Below are 21,523 nucleotides of genomic sequence, written 5' to 3'. Positions count from 1 at the left end.
ACAACTGGATCTTTAACGCATCGAAGCATATCCGGCAAAGGAAAGTTACTAGCGAGGAAACGGAAATTGGTACTCTTGCCATTGTGATTCGAGATCAAATGTTCAAATGTGTGTGAATTCCTAAGGGACCAAACTGTTGAGATCATCGGTCCCTAGACTTACACACTACTTTAAACTAACTTACGCTAAGAACAACACACACACACACACACACACACACACACACACACACAGATACACATACACACACACATGCCCAAGGGAGGACTCGAACCTGGGGCGGGAGTGGTTCGAGATCCTTGTGTTAGTTCGCGTCAAATCGCAAGGAAATCTGGCATGCGCCAGAGTAATGTTGCTCGTGTTCTGCATAGCCATAAATATCATCCTTACCATACCAGTCTCCACGAAGAATTAACTGTTACAGATTGTACGCGTCGCATTGAATTTTGTCGTTGGGCTCAATTTCAGATTCGGAGGGATGACACATTTATTAATGTGATGTTGTTTACTGACTAGGCTACATTCACAAACCATGGAAATGTTGATTTGCATAACATGCATTACTGGGCAACAGAAAATCCATGTCGGCTGCGACAAGTTGCACACCAAAAACCGTGGCCGGTGAATGTATGGTGTGGGATTCTGGAAGACAGAATTATAGCCCCCTATTTCATCGAAGGGAAACTTAATGGTAGAAAGTACACCACATTCCTGCAAGAAACATTAGATTTGTTATTGGAAGAAATACCTTTAGGAACAAGGAGCAAAATGTGATATCAACACGATGGGTGTCCGGCACATTTTTCGCTGATGGCTAGAAATGAGTTTCAGAGACAATTCCCAAATCGTTGGATTGGACGCGGGAGGAGATGTGTCGTGGTCGGCTCGTTCGCCAGACTTGACACCTCTGGATATTTTCTTGTTGGGATTCGTAGAAGACATTGTTTATAAAGACGTACCAAATACACCTGAAGATATGCGAGAGAGAATTGTCAGAGCATGTGCTTCGATAAGTGCCGATGTGATAAGGAATACCATTCAATCCGTGGTAAGAAGATTGTAGCACTGCATTGATACCAATGGCCATCACTTCGAACACCTTCTGTAAATGGACGGTCATGCCAACTTTGTGACCTTCGTTGACCTTCAAAGACCTTACTGTTACACATCATTGGATTCGTCTCGATGGCCGCTATCACAAAATAAGTACCAAAGTACAGCATTCCATTTAAAAAAGCGAAATTGACTTCCATATTTCTGAAGCTACCCCACCTTGCAACAATTTCTTCCTCGTTGTGAGACTTTCTTGAACGTCTTTATCAGAAAATCTGAGCATTTCATTTCGTAACCACAAACTTATTCGCTATGAGGCGTTGGGAGCAGACCTGGCAGCCATGAGCACTTGGACGTACACCACTTAACTGCCGACGCGCTCAGCCAAAAAAAAAAAAACAAAAACAAAAAAAAAAAAAAAAGAGGAACTTAGAACTACTTTAAACCTAACTAACCTAAGGACATCACACACATCCATGCCCGAGGCAGGATTCGAACCTGCGACCGTAGCTGTCGCGCGTTCCAGACTGTAGCGCCTAGAACCGCTCGACCACTCCGGCCGGCGGCGCTCAGCAGTTTCGTTCACTGTGAGCGAAGAATTGAGCTAGGACCCAAGCCACAAGTCAGGTACAAAGATCTGCCTGTCTAGTAATAATAAGAAGTGTCAGCCCATATTTCAATTTTTGCGACTTGCACCACTTGGAAGTCAACTCTTTTTTTCCTTTATTGTTATTTCGTCCTCCCCCCTCACCCCGTAGGGGCGGGTGTGGGGTAGTCGCAGTGCGAAAATCCTGCTCTTCAGCTAGTAGAAATTGTCTCTAACTTAGTTTCTAAAATAGAAAAACACAAGTTGACATATGTATTATGAATTTAAAATTATTTTAAGAGATGATGTTAATGGGAGAATACAAGTAATATAATGCTGTTTTCATTGATTGTTTAAAAACAGTGATACAAATGAGAACAGACCGCACAGTGAAAAAAAACACTTGAGGAATACTTGAAGAACACTAAACACTTGAAAAAAATTGAATGTGACAGAAGATACACTGGCCATTAAACAAAACGAAGCACCATACACTTCCGCTAAAACGGGGAAAGGAGCTGCCCTGGGAAGCTAGATTATAGATGAAAATAAGGATGGGTATGGAGGGTGATAGCAGAGTGGTGACGAAGAGGTCTGAAGGCTGTAAGAGGTGGTGACGTGACGGAGGTGGCTGCTGGGGACAAGGAGAGAGGGGTGCCTGATATTGGGATATACAGATCTGAAAGGAAAATGGGGTGGGGGGAGGAGAGACAAAGAAAGGAAAAAGTAGGAGCAGTGGCATTGCAAGAGGAGGTGAATAGGGCGGGATGGATTCAGACTTGGTAGGACGGGTAAATGTTGAGGCGGAGTTCGAGGTCTGGAAGAGGGAAACTGTTGAAATTTCTTTGCGAGTGGACATGAGGGTGTGCAGGTGGAGGGATTGTGGGGTGTGTAGATAGAGGCGTGGCAGCGCACTAGCACTGGAAAGGAGAGGGGTCACAACAAGCCTGTTCGAGTCTGCGAGGGGTGTAGGTTATTAGGAGGTGTTCAGTGTGAGTGACGAGAGATGGGAATTTAAAGAGAAGAGTTGGTAAAAGGTTCTGGTAAGGGATGGCAGCCAGCCCGCCCATGTCTGACTGTACCTGGAGGGAAGATTGGCAGATGCGCTAGTGTGGGGGGGGCTGCCCTCGCAGCACTGCGCATGCGCATAGCGAGCGCGGCAAGGCGCGCAGGTGTGTTCGTTGGCAGCCGCCAGGATGAGCCGCAGTCGCGGACGCCGCTCACCGCCGTCTGGTCTTCGTTCCTTCAGCTCACCTCCGCCGTGTTTGTTTACCGTCACGAATCTATGCTCGCGTCGCGTCCGTCCGACCGCGCTCCCGAACGCACGCTACGCTAGCGATTTCCGCATACAGTGAATTTCCTGCAATCCACAGTGACTTCTAACATGCAATAAAACAGTTCTAAGTGCTCCGACGACGACGCCGAAAACAATACACCTTCGAATGCAGCGGCTGCGGTAAGTAACAAAATGTTTGAAAATGCTTCGTTCCACAGTACTTCTTTCTCGTGAAGTAAGTGCGACTCGAGACCGTCATTTCATTCCACGTATGTTATACGCCTCTAATTACTAGTTAATTACCTGCAAACGAAAATATTGTTGATAGAAAAACGTTGGCATTGCGGTGCTTGCTACTTGTAATAACGTCACGTTAAAAACGTAAACATTGACACTTTAACCTGACAGCGTATTCTGAGAATATGTTACTCCTTACTAAAAGAACTATCGTGAATGTAACAGTAAACGCATAGTCAGTTTGCGAATTCAAACGTAAACCATTGTTCGGGTGCTTCGGTACTATCTACGATCTATGTAAATATATATCAATGGATTTACTGTTGACAATTTTTAGTAATTCGCAGAAACTGCAACATTCATTCAATGAAAACTAGACGGAACAACGATATGCACTTGGAGAACCCTTCATTAAGCAATGTACGAAACGGCGCGCACTATTCGGTAGGTTGCATTATCAACTGGCTTCCAATAGCACTAAAAAAAAAACGCTAAACGCAAAGTATTCACATCGCAGCTGAATGGTTTCCTCCTATTCTGTACCCTAATTCCTCGCGATCGTTCAGCACTTTACTCTGTAATATGTTAATTACTCCTATATTCTTACAATTTTCTCGTGTTTTAGTAATTATTTTCATTATAAATGTTCTAATAAACATCCTATAAATTATGTACTGACTCGTTCCCTAATAAAGTGCCTTTGGTCCGTGTGGTACCACAGAACATGGTAAATAAATATTAGAGTTTGACTGACAGAACCATTCAACATTGAATGTTTTTTTCCTAAATACGTCCGTATATGAAAGACTGAGGTAGTGGTGCTAGATTAGTTTTATCATACACGACACGTTGACATGTCGAATGTAATACTAAATGTAGAATCCTTGATACGAGTCCAGAGCACAAAAAAGAAACATATCACTAGCGCGCAAATTGTTAAGAGTCTATCGACGTGTTCCCCCAGTTAGTAACTGACCTAAAGCCGAGGATAAATTAACCGATTTTACCCCAACATATAGTTTTCGGCAGGTATTTGGTTGGCTTACTCTATTAAGGAAGAGCCGGCCGGAGTGGCCGTGCGGTTCTAGGCGCTACAGTCTGGAGCCGAGCGACCGCTACGGTCGCAGGTTCGAATCCTACCTCGGGCATGGATGTGTGGGATGTCCTTAGGTTAGTTAGGTTTAATTAGTTCTAAGTTCTAGGCGACTGATGACCTCAGAAGTTAAGTCGCATAGTGCTCAGAGCCATTTGAACCATTTTATTAAGGAAGAAAGGTGTGCTTTAAACGCCTCTCTGCGACACTGACATTGATGGGTCTTACAGCGCTGTCTCGTCAACTTCGGGACACACGAAGTTTGTTGTCCGTGTGATGTAGGCCAACTGACATAAAAAGCCGTCTCACGGGAAGCTGGAGGAGACTGTGAGAAAGATATGAAAGCTTTGTTCCCTATGGGAAGTTCAGATAACGATCATTTCCCATCTCGTCTTCCTCGGACAAAGGATGTCAAATCCGCAAATGAAGCGGGAATCGGATATTTGTGTTACTGGTTATTAGGAAAGGTTTACAGTGCTCAGACGCCAAACGCTTTCTGTCCGAAACAGTGTTTCAGAGATGGTCATTTGTTACGTCCTACCGTCGCATTACACACTTACCTTGACAACACACTTGATTTCAGCTGGCCTGTTTCCGAAACAGGAACTCCTCTGTCTTTGTTGATATGCATTGATCGCATATTAATTTGATAAGTATTTTGAAACAGAAGAGCATAGTAACTATAATAGAACACAACAAATTTCTGGAACTGGCATAAGATTGTGATCTCGAGATCAGTATATCCTCCATGTTGTCACGCATTTACTTTCAATGCGATAAGAATTGAAGTATATTTGTCACTTTCATTTACAAACTGAATTCACACACACTTTAATTGTACAGATTTCAATTTCAAAGATAGCAACTGGAGCTTAGATTAAAAGGAAATTAACTTTAGCTAGGGGGCATCTGCAAGGAACCAGGCACCAACTTGCAATAACGGCTACATGGTCTGTACAAGCATCCATAAAAATGTTTTCTGGTGTTCAGTTTTTTTTTAGCATAGGGTGTAGTTTAAAAGGTGGTTTATCTAGGTAAGTTCACTGCAAATGATGGAAAAGAACAAAAATACAGTGAAACACGAAGTAGACATCCTGGCAATAAGGCAGCTCATCTGGATTAGTAAGCGATTGACATAAGAAACTGGCTACAAAACCGGCCATTAGCGTCTTTAATATTCCTTGAAGGCGCTAGATAACTCGATCACTACTTCTGAAAGCAGAGAATGCTTCTGGCCACATACAGGGCTGAACAGGTACCCATTCAGCTATACAGTACTACCGACAGGCGTTGCTCGTATGTATGTGGCAGTGTCTGACATAAGTTTATTAACGAGGCACATTATAATTTTAAGAAGTGTCAGGAGAATGGTGTGGCTGAGTGTTCTTAGAATGCAGTGTTTTATAGCTATTCCCCCTAATTTGTGTGTGTATGTCGGAATAGTAAAAGCGAATTAAGTAAGGTTCCTTGAACGAATTTGACTATAGTTACAAGAAACTGTCTTCATCTACATTACAGGTCACCGCTTTCAGTTGTATCACTCCACGGGGTGTCGTTTCACTTCATTAACAGTTAGAGCGTACTTGAAGGTTAATTAAGCATATGTTCATCAACGTTATTTAAACAAGAATTTGGACGTATGCTATGAACTGTACATGATTTGCGACAGTTGCAAAAAGGGCGCTGAAGTTTTTCATTGCGTGTATGTTTCACGATTTTGTCTTTCTTTTAATGAACTGCAGAATCGCATGTCCTAGTACGTTGCACATTTTCTTTCCTTAGATGTATCATGTTGCAAGGGAAAAACCCAGTCGTCAACTGAGCTTACCGATACCGTACATTACCTTCGTCTCGTAACATGATAATGTGGTGTGTGCCGTCAAACGTTCGCGAACACAAAAAGAACAGAACACTGACCGTATTTCTAGCGTGTATATGTTGTTTGGAAAGTAGGTTCAAGTGACACTATACTGTAACTGGGGGGTCTAGATTAGGTTGAAAGATGACATTTTTGCCGGGAGTTGCCGAGGCGGTATCGAATGCTTTGGTTAAAACACGCTTCGCATGTGATAGAGCAGTATTTCGTCTGTTCTACGATAAACCTATCAAATACAGTAATGTAAGTCCGCTACTGTGCTTTACGACTAGTTGCTGGTAGGCATCCGAGTGCAGATTCCAATCCCGGTGTAGCATTTTATGTGTTTTTCTGTTTGTGCTGCGTACCGTGTTCTCTTATTGCGATAGTTGTCCACGGTGCTTATCAATGATACCCGCTGTTGTGAGTACTAATACGGGGCTGCAAAAAATGTGGACAGTGTCTAAAAGTAAGATAAATAAATGACAAACCATTAATATCTAAATTGTTTGCCATAGAGTGATCATTTTTAGTAATGGGTTGGAAGACCGAAATTATGATTCAAAAGTGTATCGCTGGACGAGTTACAGGCCTTAGCCTGTAGGGAAGATGCTCCGATAGCAATAAAAGGACGTTAGCTCGAATAGAGAGTTTACAAAAATGGTTCAAATGGCTCTGAGCACCATGGGACTTAACATCTCAGGTCACCAGTCCCGTAGAACTTAGAACTACTTAAACCTAACTAACCTAAGGACATCACACACATCCATGCCCGAGGCAGGATTCGAACCTGCGACCGTAGCGGTCGCGCGGTTCCAGACTGTAGCGCCTAGAACCGCTCGGCCAATCCGGCCGGCAGAGTTTACATGTTTCCATATTTAGCAATCGTATAAAATTGCTCCTTGATCGCAAAATCCAAACCTAAAGAATAGAAAGTTGCACATGTCATGCCAATACTCAAGAAAGGAAATAAGAGTAATCCGCTGAAATACAGACCCATATCACTATCGTCGATTTGCAGTAGAATTTTGGAACATATACTGTAGTCGACCATTATGTACTAAGATTTGTTGACACGCAGTCAGTACGTATTTAGATCACATCGTTCTTGTGAAACACAATTAGCTCTTTATTCTCACGAAATAATGAGTGCTATCAGCAGGGGATCTTAAATTTATTCCATATTCCTAAATTTCCAGAAGGCTTTTGACAGTTTTCCGCACAAGCGACTTCTAATGAAATTGCATGCTACGGCGTACCTTTTCAGTTGCGCGAATGGATTCGTAATTCTATCAGAAAGGTCACAATTCGTAGTAACTGACGGAGAGTCATCGAGCGAAACAGAAGTGATATCTGGCGTTACCACAAGAAAGTGTTATAGCCCCTTTTCTGTTCATAATTTACATATTTGGTTTTGGAGACAGTCTGAGCAGCTATGATACATAGTTTGCGGATAATGCTGTCATTTACCGTCTAGTAAAGTCATCAGATAATCACACCCAACTGAACTATGATACAGACAAGATAGCTGCTTGGTGCGAAAGGTGGCAATTGACACTAAATAATGAGAAGTGCGCGGTCATTCACAAGAGGACTAAAAAGAAATGCGTTAAATTTCGATTGCACGATAAATCACACAACTCTAAAGGCTGCCAATTGAAATAAATACCTAGGATTTAAATGACGATGTTGGAACAGTCAGATAACGTTGTGGGGAAGGCAGACTGACTGCGTTTTACTGGCTTAAAAGATGCAACAGGTCTACTAAAGAGACCACTTGCGCGTCCTCTGCTAGAGCCGAGCGAGGTGTCGCAGTGGTTAGCACACTGGACTCGCATTCGGGAGGACGACTGTTCAAACCCGCGTCCGGCCATCCTGATTTGGGTGTTCCGTGATTTCCCTAAATCGTTTCAGGCAAATTCCGGGATGGTTCCTATGAAAGGGCACGGCAGTCTTCCCTCCCCATCCTTGTCTAATCTGAAGGGACCGATAAACTTGCTGTTTGGTCCCCTCTCCCGAATCAACCAACCTTTGCTACAGTATTGCTGTGCGATGTGGGATCCTTACAAGATAGAATTGACAGATAACATCGAACAAGTCCAAAGGAGGACTATTCATATTATGGCGAAATAGGGGAAAGAGTGTCATGAATGATACGCGATCTGGGGTGGCAATCATTAAAACAAAGGTGTAAATATGCGGCGAGGTTTTTTCATGAAATTTCAATCTCCAGCTTTCCACATCGAATGCGAAAATCTTTTGTTGACGCCAATCTACATAGGAAGGAATGACATCGTAATAAGATAAATCAGAATTGGCACGGAAACATTTAAGTATTCATTTTCTCCCACGCGCTGTTCGAGAGTGCAGTTGTGGTGAAATAATTGGAAGATGGTTCAATGAACTCTCTGCTAGGCAGTTAAGTGTAAATTGCGGAGTAGCAATGTAATGCATATGTAGATGCCTTAAGTGTAGTGCGAAACACCGCTGCTGCACGGTCCCAACTTTCTCGAAGTAGGATAGAGTTCTCCCGCTAGATTTTGTGGTCTGGCTCAAATAGCACAGGGTGTCTCGTGATTTCGGTGGAAACTTGAGAATGTAAATAATAGTAACGGGAGAACTTTCTAGAAGACAGCATTCAGAAGGAAAGTGCAGTTAGGAATAGGTGACAAAATCATCGGGATTCTCGTTCATGAGGCCAGAGCTCATTACTTCAAAGATTCAACCCTAAACAATTTTTTGGAGTTGCTCTAGATTCGCGATTTAGCAGTGTGATTTACCTGAGATCTACATGGTGTTTCAGAAGCGATGGTCAATGTTCCGGAATATGGCAGTTATGATCATCCGAAACAAAAAAAGTCAATTAAACATGGGTCCTAAAACACATACCTTAAGAGTTTTGAGCAATTCTTGATCTTCGATATTGTGAAATAAATCTCTTCTTCTGAAAGGTCTTTGCTTCCCATATTTTGGGAAGTGATAATATGGACAAAAAATCCAGTTAACATGTGCTCTACAATGCACGCAAGTTATGAGTACTTCATTAGAGGAGTTGCTTCAAAGTAGCGAAGATGAACATGTGCACGTAGCTCTTAAGGTTTGCATTTTAGAGCAGATGTTTATTGGACATTTTTTTCTTCTGTCGGTCCATATTATCACTTACCAAATATGGAAAGCAAAGAGCTTGCAGTAAAAGAGATTTGTTTCACAGCATCGACGACCAAGAATTGCTAATAGCTCTTAAGATATGCGTTTTAGAGCCAATGTTTACCTGACTTTTTGGTTTCGAATGATCAGTCCTGTCATATTCCTGAATATTGACCATCAGTTCTGAAACACCCTGCATGGCTATATTCCGAACGCCACCTCACGGGGTGGGGGATTTTCTCTGCCCGGGGACTGGGTGTTTGTGTTACACTCATCATTCCATCATCATTCATGAAAGTGGCTAGACTGGACTGTGTAACGATTGGGAATGTGTACGGGCGCTGTTGACCATGCAGTTGAGCGCCCCACAAACTCATCATCATCATCATCACCATCACCTCTCGGCATGTGGCGGAGGGTGATATGTTGTCCTGGGGGATTGTGGAGGGACGTTAAGCTTCCGCAGTCCTTAATGTTGCAAGAGAGTATTGTGATTTCGCCCAGAGGTATGTTGTGGTTTGGTGGTTGTTGTTTGTAAACTCTAGAAATAATAGTGAGCGATAGATTATGGCTGAACGAAACGACTCGCCAGGTTTGTTAAAACTGAAATAAACTGCTTTGTTTCTCTGATATCAGCTGTTATCGTGTGATTGAAGTTTTTGTTTTGGTTTACTTTCAGAAATTATGCCTAACATTTGTCGAAAGCCGGTGATATCAATTTCATGGGAGACATTTTCCATGAACCTAATCCGACCAGATCGGTAAAAAAGTCTCTTTCAGGGCTGTACTTAGGTGTTTTGCGCAGCAATGTTCTCAGCGCTCGCCGTGTGGTGGGACGGAAAATCAACCGGGTGGTCAGCTACTGGTTCTACGCAGCCAATGAGATAGCAGGGGAGAGATGACGTGTTTCGAAGCAAGATACGACGTAGTTGTTACATTCTCACTTCAGCATAGTAAAACATTGGAAATCGTGACTTACCAGAAGAAACAGTCAAACATTCCTGAAAATAGCGAGGAAGAAAATTACGAGGGCTATTCAGAAAGCAACATACGTTTTAAAATAAAAAATTAACAATGCGGAAAAATTAGATTTTATCATATACGGTTTAAAGATACACTCTGAAACTATTTTTCTACGAAATCGTCATTCCAACTGAGGCACTTATCATACCGTGGCAAAAGATTTTTAATATTGTCTCTGTAGAAATCTGCCGGCTGCGATTGCAACTGCCGGTTTGTACCGACATGCAGTTGTGAGCCAGTATCAAAGCGTTGTGCAGCGACCGGGTACGATTGACCGTGTGTGGGCGTGCGTTGTGAAACAAACAAAACTTTTGCAATAAGTTTTCCCCGACGCTTGTTTTGCATCGCCTTCCTTAAATTTTTCGATGTTTGACAATACCTCTCTGAGTTAATTGTTGTGCCACGTTCAAGGAAATCAACGATCCTTCTTGCTGACAGCATTTGCAAACACTTCGTTGGTTTCTAGGGAGAACTTGGGTGTCCCCATTCCACCGACTACCTTTTTGTTTCACTATTGATATGCTTCACCGAAGTCTCGTCCGCAGTTACGATACAATCCATAGTTATCATTTGTTACCATATTTTGTTACCTTTTTGTTTTGCGATTGACGTGCTTCACCCAAGTCTCGTCCCCAGTTACGACACGATCCATTGTTACCATTTTTGTCGTAATCTTCGATGAAGGACATTGCTGTAGCTAGTCTGTTTTTCGTGGTCTTGCGTTAGGTTTTTGGGAACTCACTTAGCACCAAATCTGTGGTAAGCAAGCTTCTCCGCCCGAATTTCATACAGCAGATTCATTGAAATTTGGGGAAAATGTTGCAAAAACTGCGTAGTCGGAACGACGATTTTCACGAATTTTGTCGTTGATTTTCGTCAGTAGTTAGTCAGTAACAAGCCTAGCCTACTACCACTACGGTCCTCATAGTGGACATTGATATGGCCATTTTTAAAATTAATGCGCCACTTTCTGACTCGGCTTTCACTCATTATTCGTTTTCCGTACACATCACATAGGTCGCGATAAATTTCAATTAGTTTTCAATCACAGAACGCATCTCACAAATGACGGGATTTTTTAATGCAGCGTACATTTTAACACGTCACTGAAAGCCAAGTGGTAGAGACACACAAACCACAGGCTACCAACGCTGGATGAATACTGAGTGTAGGAGCGTTGTGGCATCAAGATAGCGGCTGTAGCCCCGCCCACCGCTGTGATAGGTCCAAACGTCTGTTACTTTCTGGATAGCCGCCCCCCCCCCCCCCCCCACACGTGTTTCGAACTCTGCGCTACAGATTCATTGCATCTTTTCTTATCTCTCATTGGCCACGCGAAACTGAGACCTCTCAACCTATGAGCAGTACACAAAAACGCCATCGTGACTGGCGACGGCCCCCATCTATACTTAGCTCGCTATGAGGGTACAGCTGATCTTTTTCTTAGAAAAAGCTTTTTGGAACAATTGAGGTGTCAGTGAGATACCTAGTTTCTCCAGATGTTTAATATTAACGGACTGGGGCGCTAGCAGTGGGGACTGAATGTTTGACATGTTACACTCGCCGTGGCGAAGCGTCAGACGAAACACGTCCTGTACTTCCATTTGACGTTCCGCAACATCAAAACGAGGTACTCGAGCTGTAAGTGAATTTACACAAAATAAAAAATATCTATACCGCATCAGTGAAGTACGGTCTACTAACCCATGTGATTAATAGGTAATGTGTGAGTACACGATGTGCTGTTCTTGTACAGTCGGTCGATTTGGTCGTGGTAACACCGTTCTATTGCGTAGCCCGAGGTCTAGAATAGGTTGAAAGGTGATAATTTATTTATTCTATATTTATTTGTCCTTAGACCAACCAGCACAACAGTATCGTACATATCAGAGAAATTCCATTAATGACATATAACGGATAGTAATCAAGTGCAGCTAGTCACTGAGGCCCAGTGTTGGCTGGAATTCTCGCAAGGCAGCGAAACTTGGTAGATATTCTAATCCGTAAATGCGGGACCGATTTATTCTGGAGAAAAATTAGTTCCAATTTTGGCCACCAAGTGAAAATCTGGCGCTTGAGACTGTGTGACAGGATACCATCCACACTGTCAATTGACGTCATGATGTGAGCAAACAGTGTGGCTATCAAGAAGGGAGACCGTGCACTGTTAGTGAAACTGTTTTATGTGAGCGGCTGTAGTTACGGCGCTGTACTCAGAGTATCACCGACTGAAAGATGTAAGGAGAGACCCGATATCATTAAATGTTAAGATGATGGTGAAATTCGGGAAACGGGTTAGCTTGATGTGGCACCTGGAAGATACGGAGTAAGTAATCTTGGAGATTGCTTTTGCTGTAACTGGCCGTGCAGCAAATCCCAGATAGTGTTAGTGCAGTGACACGAGAATTGTCCATCCCATGGTCAACAGTACGGACAATTTAGCGGTCTATTTTACACTGGTACCCGTAGAAAATCCAGACGTTGCAGCAAATGAAACCTCATGATCCGTAGCAACGTTCTGAATTTGCTCTTTGGTTTCTGGTACCGATAGAAGTGGACGGTATGTGGCTGGGCAATAGTCTATGGAGTGACGTGGCAAATTTAACACTACAGGAGGCATTGAATACACAGAACTGCCGAATTTGGGGTACTGTTAAATCAATTGTTGTCCGCGAAGAGGTATTGTACTCTGTGACGCTGTGGTGTGGATTCACAAGCACCTTTAGTCTGGGTCCGTTCTTCTTCGAAGACGTGTACGGTGACGTCTGCACGTTATCGAGACCTTCTTATACAGCGTGCTATTCCAGCTTTGGAAGAGCGCAATTATGTCGAAACCACTGTTTTCATATAAGATAGGGCAACACCTCAGGCCGCTCGCCCCGTGAGAGATCCGCTTAATGCAACCTTCCACGCACGTGTTTCCTCCAGAGGTTTCCCAGCGCTGATAAACTCGTTGTTGAGCGCCCGTAAGCTCCTTCTTCCAGGTTTTCAAAGTGCATGGCCTGCAAGATCAGCCGATCTGAATATATGTGACTTTTGTCTCAGGGGATATCTAAAAGAACGCGTTCACCAGGGACACACTCTGTCTGAAGGTCAGTATACGAGGTACATTCAAGTTCTAAGGCCTCCGATTTTTTTCTCCGGACTGGAAAGAGATAGAAACACGCGCATTATTTTAAAATGAGGCCGCGTTCATTGTCAATACGTCCCAGAGTTGGCAGCACCGTACACCAGATGGAATTGTACCGCCAGCGGCGAGAATGATAACTGTTTTAAATACTTGAAATGGCGACGTTTTCCTTACTTGAACAGCGTGCAATCATTCGTTTTCTGAATTTGCGTAGTGTGAAACCAATTGAAATTCATCGACAGTTGAAGGAGACATGTGGTGATGGAGTGATGGATGTGTCGAAAGTGCGTTCGTGGGTGCGACAGTTTAATGAAGGCAGAACATCGTGTGACAACAAACCGAAAAAACCTCGGGCTCGCACAAGCCGGTCTGACGACATGATCGAGAAAGTGGAGAGAATTGTTTTGGGGGATAGCCGAATGACTGTTGAACAGATCGCCTCCAGAGATGGCATTTCTGTGGGTTCTGTGCACACAATCCTGCATGACGACCTGAAAATGCGAAAATTGTCATCCAGGTGGGTGCCACGAATGCTGATGGACGACCACATGGCTGCCCTTGTGGCATGTTGCCAAGCAATGTTGACGCGTAACGACAGCATGAATGGGACTTTCTTTTCGTTGGTTGTGACAATGGATGAGACGTGGATGCCATTTTTCAATCCAGAAACAAAGCGCCAGTCAGCTCAATGGAAGCACATAGATTCACTGCCACCAAAAAAATTTCGGGTAACCGCCAGTGCTGAAAAAATGGTGTCCATGTTCTGGGACAGCGAGGGCGTAATCCTTACCCATTGCGTTCCAAAGGGCACTACGGTAACAGGTGCATCCTACGAAAATGTTTTGAAGTACAAATTCCTTCCTGCACTGCAACAAAAACGCCCGGGAAGGGCTGTGCGTGTGCTGTTTCACCAAGACAACGCACCCGCACATCGAGCTAACGTTATGTAACAGTTTCTTCGTGATAACAACTTTGAAGTGATTCCTCATGCTCCCTACTCACCTGACCTGGCTCCTAGTGACTTTTGGCTTTTTCCAACAATGAAAGACACTCTCCGTGGCCGCACATTCACCAGCCGTGCTGCTATTGCCTCAGCGATTTTCCAGTGGTCAAAACAGACTCCTAAAGAAGCCTTCGCCGCTGCCATGGAATCATGGCGTCAGCGTTGTGAAAAATGTGTACGTCTGCAGGGCGATTACGTCGAGAAGTAACGCCAGTTTCATCGATTTCGGGTGAGTAGTTAATTAGAAAAAAAATCAGAGGCCTTAGAACTTGAATGCACCTCGTACAGGAACACGATATCCAGATTTCACCACAACTGCTGTGGCAACTATTGATCACGTCGTTTTACGGATGCAGCAACTTTTCGTCGTCTCTGGTGCTCATGTTGGAAAAATTGTGTACCTGTAAGTGGTGGTTAATAACAAAATCAGCATTATCTTTGCACTTCTCCTCCCCACGTCTCGTTCCTAATCCACTACAAAGGGAAACATTTCTATACGTCTTTCTTGCATTCACAGCGCCAGATTTGCACCTCATGGCCAAAATCGGAAATAATTTTTTCCAGCGTACATCGATACCGCAGGAATGCATTAGAATATCTACAAAGTTTTGCTGCCATACAATAATTACAGCCCACACTGGACCTCTGAGAGTAACTAAGCTTTATTACGGTATAACTACACAGTACAAAGTAGGATAGAATTAGGTGAGGATAGGGAAGAAAAACGACCACGGCCTTATCAATGGAACCATCCCAGCATTCACCTTAGCACCCTGGGAAAAAAGTGACCGACAGGGTACGAATTCGACTCCATATGAATGAGAGTCCATTGCGTTAACACTACTTTAACAACCTAGCTTGCCACAGGATTGAAAACTAAACAACATATAACCTACAAGGAGATTGCAACATGCACAAGAAGTCAAGTCAGCGCCATAACTGAAACATTAAATGTAGATACTACTCACTTCTGAAAAATGTAAACACATGAACATTGTGCAACACTGGTAGATAGTACAACACATGTACACGCGAACACCCGCCAGTACTATTTCCATCACAACCAATCTTGCAACCAATCCCGTCTCGGAGGTTGTGTTTCGCCGTGGACCTGAAACAGAGAAAACAGGAAACCGACAGCAGAAGCATTCTTATGAAAACACACACACACACACACACACACACACACACACACAACATAGATGGCATATCTGTTCGAAGGTAAAAAGTGCCCAACAAGACAAGAGACCTAGGGTTTCTGTAAGATAATGTATTCATTTGCACTGTTAGAGCACATTTCAAAAAGAAATGATTTTAACTCTTCTCTAAAAGCCGTTTCTTTTTCCAACCTCTTAATGTGCGTTGGCAATGCATTATACAGAACAACACCAAAGTCGCTAACGTCTTTGAGTACGAGTTGTTCACTTTGCATGCAGATGCCCACAGTTGCGAGCTATTAATTTGCAGATCTCAGAGATCAGCTCTTGTCATCAACATAGGTTTGTCTGTGTATAAAGGGGGTACTGAAAGTACACAGAACTTTTTAAACGGGGTCTTGCGGTGAGCCCTTGAAGAGCTGTGTGACAAGATTCGAATAGCCTTTTCTGTAACGCATAAAATTTCATTGAAACCGCTATTAGCTACGGTCGCAGGTTCGAATCCTGCCTCGGGCATGGATGTGTGTGACGTCCTTAGGTCAGTTAGGTTTACGTAGTTCTAAGTTCTAGGGGACTGATGACCTCAGTAGTTAAGTCCCATAGTGCTCAGAGCCATTTGAACCATTTAACTACAGTTTTCTGAGGTCATGTCATTTATATAAAGAAGCAACGGAAGGGGACCTAACACAATACCCTGTGGCACACCAATTTTGTCTTCCGTTGCGTAAGATGCTAATCTGATTTTATGATTAAAATGAATTAAAGTAATTGCCATAACGTGTGATCTATTTTTTGCAAACGTGACTGAAAGTACTTGTTTGCTACGCTGTGAGTTGACCTCACCAACCAATGCGAATGCCAAATAAGTTATGGTAACTGGCTGCCCTGTAGCGTAGCTTATGGTTTACGTTCGCGCCGTATTTAATCGGTCGATTTCTGCCGAACGCCAGTCGTACAGTACACATTGTAATTGCTCGTCCTATATGTAGAAACATTAGCACTGCAGTATGAAAGAAAACAGCTGACCACTGAAGATGCTTTAAAATAAAGGTAATCGCGTGTGACCTAAATAAGACCTTTATTACAATTACAAAAGATGTTATATAACCTACATTATTTGTGGAACTGCGACTACTGAAGAGAGGCCTAAAAACAAAAACAATATGAATTTAATTTACGTAACAGCTCTCAATTCATATTTTGGAATTTTTGTACGGACTTTTATTTTTATATTTTTAGCTCTTCTGTCGCCATGCCAATCTGCTTCAGTAAATGTGTTAAAAAAGTTATTTGTATATGAACAAAACTGGCAGTCTGTAAGATACTCCAGTTTTTATTTTGATGCATTGAAGCTTCCATAAAATTTGCCATTAGAGTAATTTGGAACTGGACAAAAGATAATTTGAACTGAGACGTTTTGTAAATATGACGTATAGCTTGGTTAACGACGTAAGTGACGTCACAAGCCTCAGTTACGGAAGAAGCTGTCTCGGGCGAAGGTGGGCAAATTATGGAGAGTATCATCAGTGACAGGAAGATCTACCTTTGCATCTAAATACTCTGCAAATTACTGTGAAGTGCAAACCAGAGGGTATTTAACATGGTGAAACATGTTATGATTTCTCACTGTTCCAATCGCTTGTGGAGCGAGGGAAGAACTGGGGGGATGAGGAAGGCTGTGGTTAGTCTGATCGCCGTGTTTCGCTTCTGACGGCGCTGTATTTTTGTTTTTGGGTACTGGTGTGGTAAGGACACCAATGGCAGCCATATTGGAATGCATCAGATGCATGTTTCTGTTTGCACTAGAAATGAAGCCTAAACATATATTCTCGAGGTTTTTTTTTAATTTATAACACTCTTATCTCAGACATCAAATGAAGCTGTGGGCATGCAACCTTGCTCGAATCTACATCAACTAAGACCGGTATATCAACAGGAGTTGCGGATTTGACTATCTAATAACGGGAGTCTTGAGTAGATACCAGAAAATCATCGCCAGGGAGGCCTTCGCCTGCTCCTTGGCCCTCTGACTGTGCCTTTCCTATATACTTCCCTCTCTCATGTAATTACGTCTTTGGCATCTGTATTGCTTACAGTGTCTCGGTTTTACTACTACTGCAATCACAATTCGACCAGATTTCTGGCTGTTGCTACTAACTCCAGATGGATTACCCCATGAAAGATGAACTAATAACCTCGCTGTTTAGAAATTTAAAGACAATTTAAGAAATGTGGCAATGATGAACGTGGATCTCGATCCAATGCCAAAATGTTTCCTTTACTAATAACTTGGGGAATTTTGTAAATAAAAGACCTTAGTGGTTGGTAGAACACACATCTCAGAGTTTCATAATCATTTTTGTCCCGTTGTAGTGGCTCTACCTGGGGTACTTTTCTTATGATGTCCGCCCGGATAGCTTAGTGGTTAGCCGGCACGGTAGCTCAGCGTGTTCGGTCAGAGAGCTGGTTGGCCTCTGTAATAAAAAACTGAGTGAAAGGATCAACAACGAACTTGAACGGACGTCATGTGACGTCCGCAACGACCAAAACCAACGATCAACAAGGAAAGAAATGGAAAAAAAAAGTTGTCAGCGTGACGGATTGCCGTCCTACGGGCCCTGGTTAGATTCCCGGCTGGGTCGGAGATTTTCTCCGATTTGGGACTGGCTGTTGTGTTGTCTTCATCATCATTTCGTCCGACGCGCAGGTCGCCCAATGTGGCGTCGCGTGTAATAAGACCTGCACCAAGGCGGCCGGATCTGCCCCGTCAGGGGCTTCCCGGCCAATGACGCCAAACGCTCATTTCCATTTTTTTTCTTATGATAATTAAGTAGAAACTTTCACCCAATAGACCACGAGAGCTTCTCCCAGTCGCTAAAATTCCATTCCACTTGTTGCTTGCTCAAGGGGAATAGTTGCGACGAGGAACCTTCGCGCGCTGCTGGAACAGCCCATACGTGCTGATGCCCGTGCTCCCCAAGGCCACACTGTGTGGCTGCTGCTGGAACTGCGCACGTATCGGCCGTTGGAGTTACCATTGCCTCGCCTCGACCGCGTATTGTTCCCTACGGTTGTGCCGAAAGTTCAGTCTCCAAGTGTTAAACCCGGACTCGATACATTTCAGTTGCCAAAATGATAATGCTTTCCCCTTTTGGCTGTGTTTCTGTTTCCTTATGGATACGCTGCTGCAAAATCTGCCTTCTAGCAATTGAATGTTCAAATGTGTGTGAAATCTTTTGGGACTTAACTGCTAAGGTCATCAGTCCCTAAGCTTACACTCTACTTAACCTAAATTATCCGAAGGACAAACACACACACACCCATGCCTGAGGGAGGACTCGAACATCCGCCGGGACCAGCCGCACGGTCCATGACTGCAGCGCCGCTGACCGCTCGGCTAATCCTGCGCGGCCTATCTAGCAATTGAATGGTTATGCAGTTAATATGCACCAAGGTGACAAGTCATGCGATAGCGGTATGCAGACATCCAGGTTGCCGTAGCATCGCGTACGCTATGTATGAAAGGGCAACGCTTTGGCGGAACTGCCATTTTGTACTCGGCTGATTCATACCAATACTTGTGTGTCCTACGTGATTATGACTATACGACGGGAATTTACATACTCTGAACGCGGAATGCTATTTGGAGGGTACACGCGTGGGACAATCCAATTTGGGAAATTGTTTGGAAATTCAATATCAGAGATCCGCAATGTCAAGAGTGTGCCGAGAGAAGCAAATCTCAGGCATTGTCTGCCACCACGGACGAAGCAGTGGTCTACAGCCTTCACTTAACGGCCGAGAGCAGCGGCGTTTCAATAAAGTTGTCTGTCCTAACAGACAAGCACCACTACGTGAAATAACAGCAGAAATCAATGTCGGATGTGCAACGAACGTATCTGTTAGGACATTGTGGCGAAATATGACGTTAATGGCCTATGGCAGTAGACGACCGACGCGAGTGCCAACAGCACGAAATCGCCTGCAGCACCTTCCCTGGGCTCGAGGCCATATCGGTTGGACCCTAGAGCACTGGAAAACCGTGGACTGGTCAGATCAGTCCCCATTTAAGTTTGTAAAGCCTGAGGGTAGGGTTCGAGCGTGGCGCAGACCTCACGAAGCCACGGACCCAAGTTTTCAATAAGGCGCTGAGCATGTTGATGGTGATTCGATAACGGTGTGGTCTTTATTTGCATGGAATGGAGTGGGTCCTCTGGTCCAATTGAACCAAATATTGACTGGAAATGGTTATGTTCAGCTACTTGCAGACCATTTGCAGCCATTCGTGGACTTCATGTTCCCAACTAACGATGGTAGTTTTACGGATGACAATGCGCCATTTCATCGGAACACAACTGTTGACGATTGGTTTGAAGAGCAGTCTGGACAATTAGAGTAAATGATTTGGCTACTCAGATCACCCGACATGAATCCAGTGGAACATTAATGGGAAATAACAGAGAGGTCATTTCGTGCACACAATCCTGCACCGGATACATTTTCGCAGTTATCGGACAGCATGGCTCAATATTTCTGCAGGCGACTTCTAACGATTTCTTGAGACCATTCCACGTAGAGCTGCTGCACTAAGCCGTTCAAAAGGAGCTCCGACACGATATTAGGAGGAGTCCCATGACTTTTGTCATATCAGTATACATATATCAGCATAAGAGCATTGTTATTGCAGTGGCGCGGTACGTGAATTAATAGAGGAGATACAGAATATTCGAAGAAGATCGGCACGTTTCGTCAAGGTATCCTTTAGTAGCAGTAAGATTGTTGCGCAGCTTCGTCACAAACTCCCTCGGAAGACTCTAAAAGCGAGGCGATGTGCATCACGGGAAGGTTTACCGCTGAGGTGGTTTACTGTTGACATTCCGAGATAGAAGTTTCCAAGAACAACATAGTACTTCCTTACGCACACGTATCACAAAACGGCGAAGACGAAAAAACTTAGGCATTAGAGCTTACGCGGAGATTTATCGATACTAGTTCTTCACATGCACCATTCGCGATAGCCGGCCGGTGTGGCCGTGCGGTTCTAGGCGCTTCAGTCTGGAACCGCGTGACTGCCACGGTCGCAGGTTCGAATCCTGCCTCGGGCATGGATGTGTGTGATGTCCTTAGGTTAGTTAGGTTTAAGTAGTTCTAAGTTCTAGGGGACTGATGACCACAGATGTTAAGTCCCATAGTGCTCAGAGCCATTTGAACCATTTTGAACCATTCGCGATTGGGACAGGAGAGCAGGGGAAGGGAAAAACCACTGTAGTACCAGAAGTACCCTCTGCCACACGTAGCAGCGGGTGTACATAAAAACGGAAGAACCACAAACAGGCATATTACCGTGCCTGATACAGTGCGGGAAACCCACTGCCATTCAAAACAGCTTACAGTGCTCTCGTAATGGATCTTATACCGTTCTTCCTGCAAAACAGTGGCAAGTTCAAGTAATAATGATGGAGGTGGAAAGCGATCAAGCATCCTTCTCTTCAAAGTAGACCACAAAGGCTCAACGCCACTGAGATCTGGTGACTGTGGTGGCCAGCGGAGATTGACAAATAATCCCAGTGCTCACAAAAACCAGTCCTTGACGATGCGGTCTAACACCCGTCCTGTTGCCTCGGAACACAGCATCATATTGGGTAACAGACATTTATCAGGGGATGGAACTGATCAGCCAAGATAGCCACATAATTCTTGACAGTAATGCGACCTTGCAGAGTTACCATGGCACTCGTGAAATACTACGATATGGCTGCCTAAATCATCACCAAATCCCAATCACGTTTCACTCTTTAGACGTAAACTCGACCAGAAGTTGGAGACCCTTTCAAACTACAGTCAGACGACCAAATGATTTTCTTCCATTGCTCCATAGTACAGGCTTTATGGCTTTGTCACCATGTTATGCTGTTAAGGGCATTTGCATCATTGACGTGTGATTTTGGAATTCCAGCTCGCCT

The 21,523-nt window shown here is 43.8% G+C and overlaps 1 protein-coding gene across 1 annotated transcript in view; it reads left to right on the top strand.

The window, feature by feature from the left end:
* The first annotated feature begins 2,859 nt into the window (after positions 1-2,859).
* Positions 2,860-21,523, top strand: part of LOC126455574 (fat-like cadherin-related tumor suppressor homolog) — a 320,133-nt gene continuing 301,469 nt past the window's right edge. The window contains exon 1 of the mRNA XM_050091329.1: positions 2,860-3,095. Coding sequence (XP_049947286.1) covers positions 3,082-3,095 — 14 coding nt within the window. The 5' untranslated portion in view covers positions 2,860-3,081. The remainder of the gene's footprint in view (positions 3,096-21,523) is intronic.

Source organism: Schistocerca serialis, chromosome 2 (assembly GCF_023864345.2).
Source record: "Schistocerca serialis cubense isolate TAMUIC-IGC-003099 chromosome 2, iqSchSeri2.2, whole genome shotgun sequence".
NCBI lineage: Eukaryota > Metazoa > Arthropoda > Insecta > Orthoptera > Acrididae > Schistocerca > Schistocerca serialis.
The sequence above is the reverse complement of the archived record's forward strand: the minus strand, read 5'-3'. Positions and strand labels throughout refer to the sequence as shown.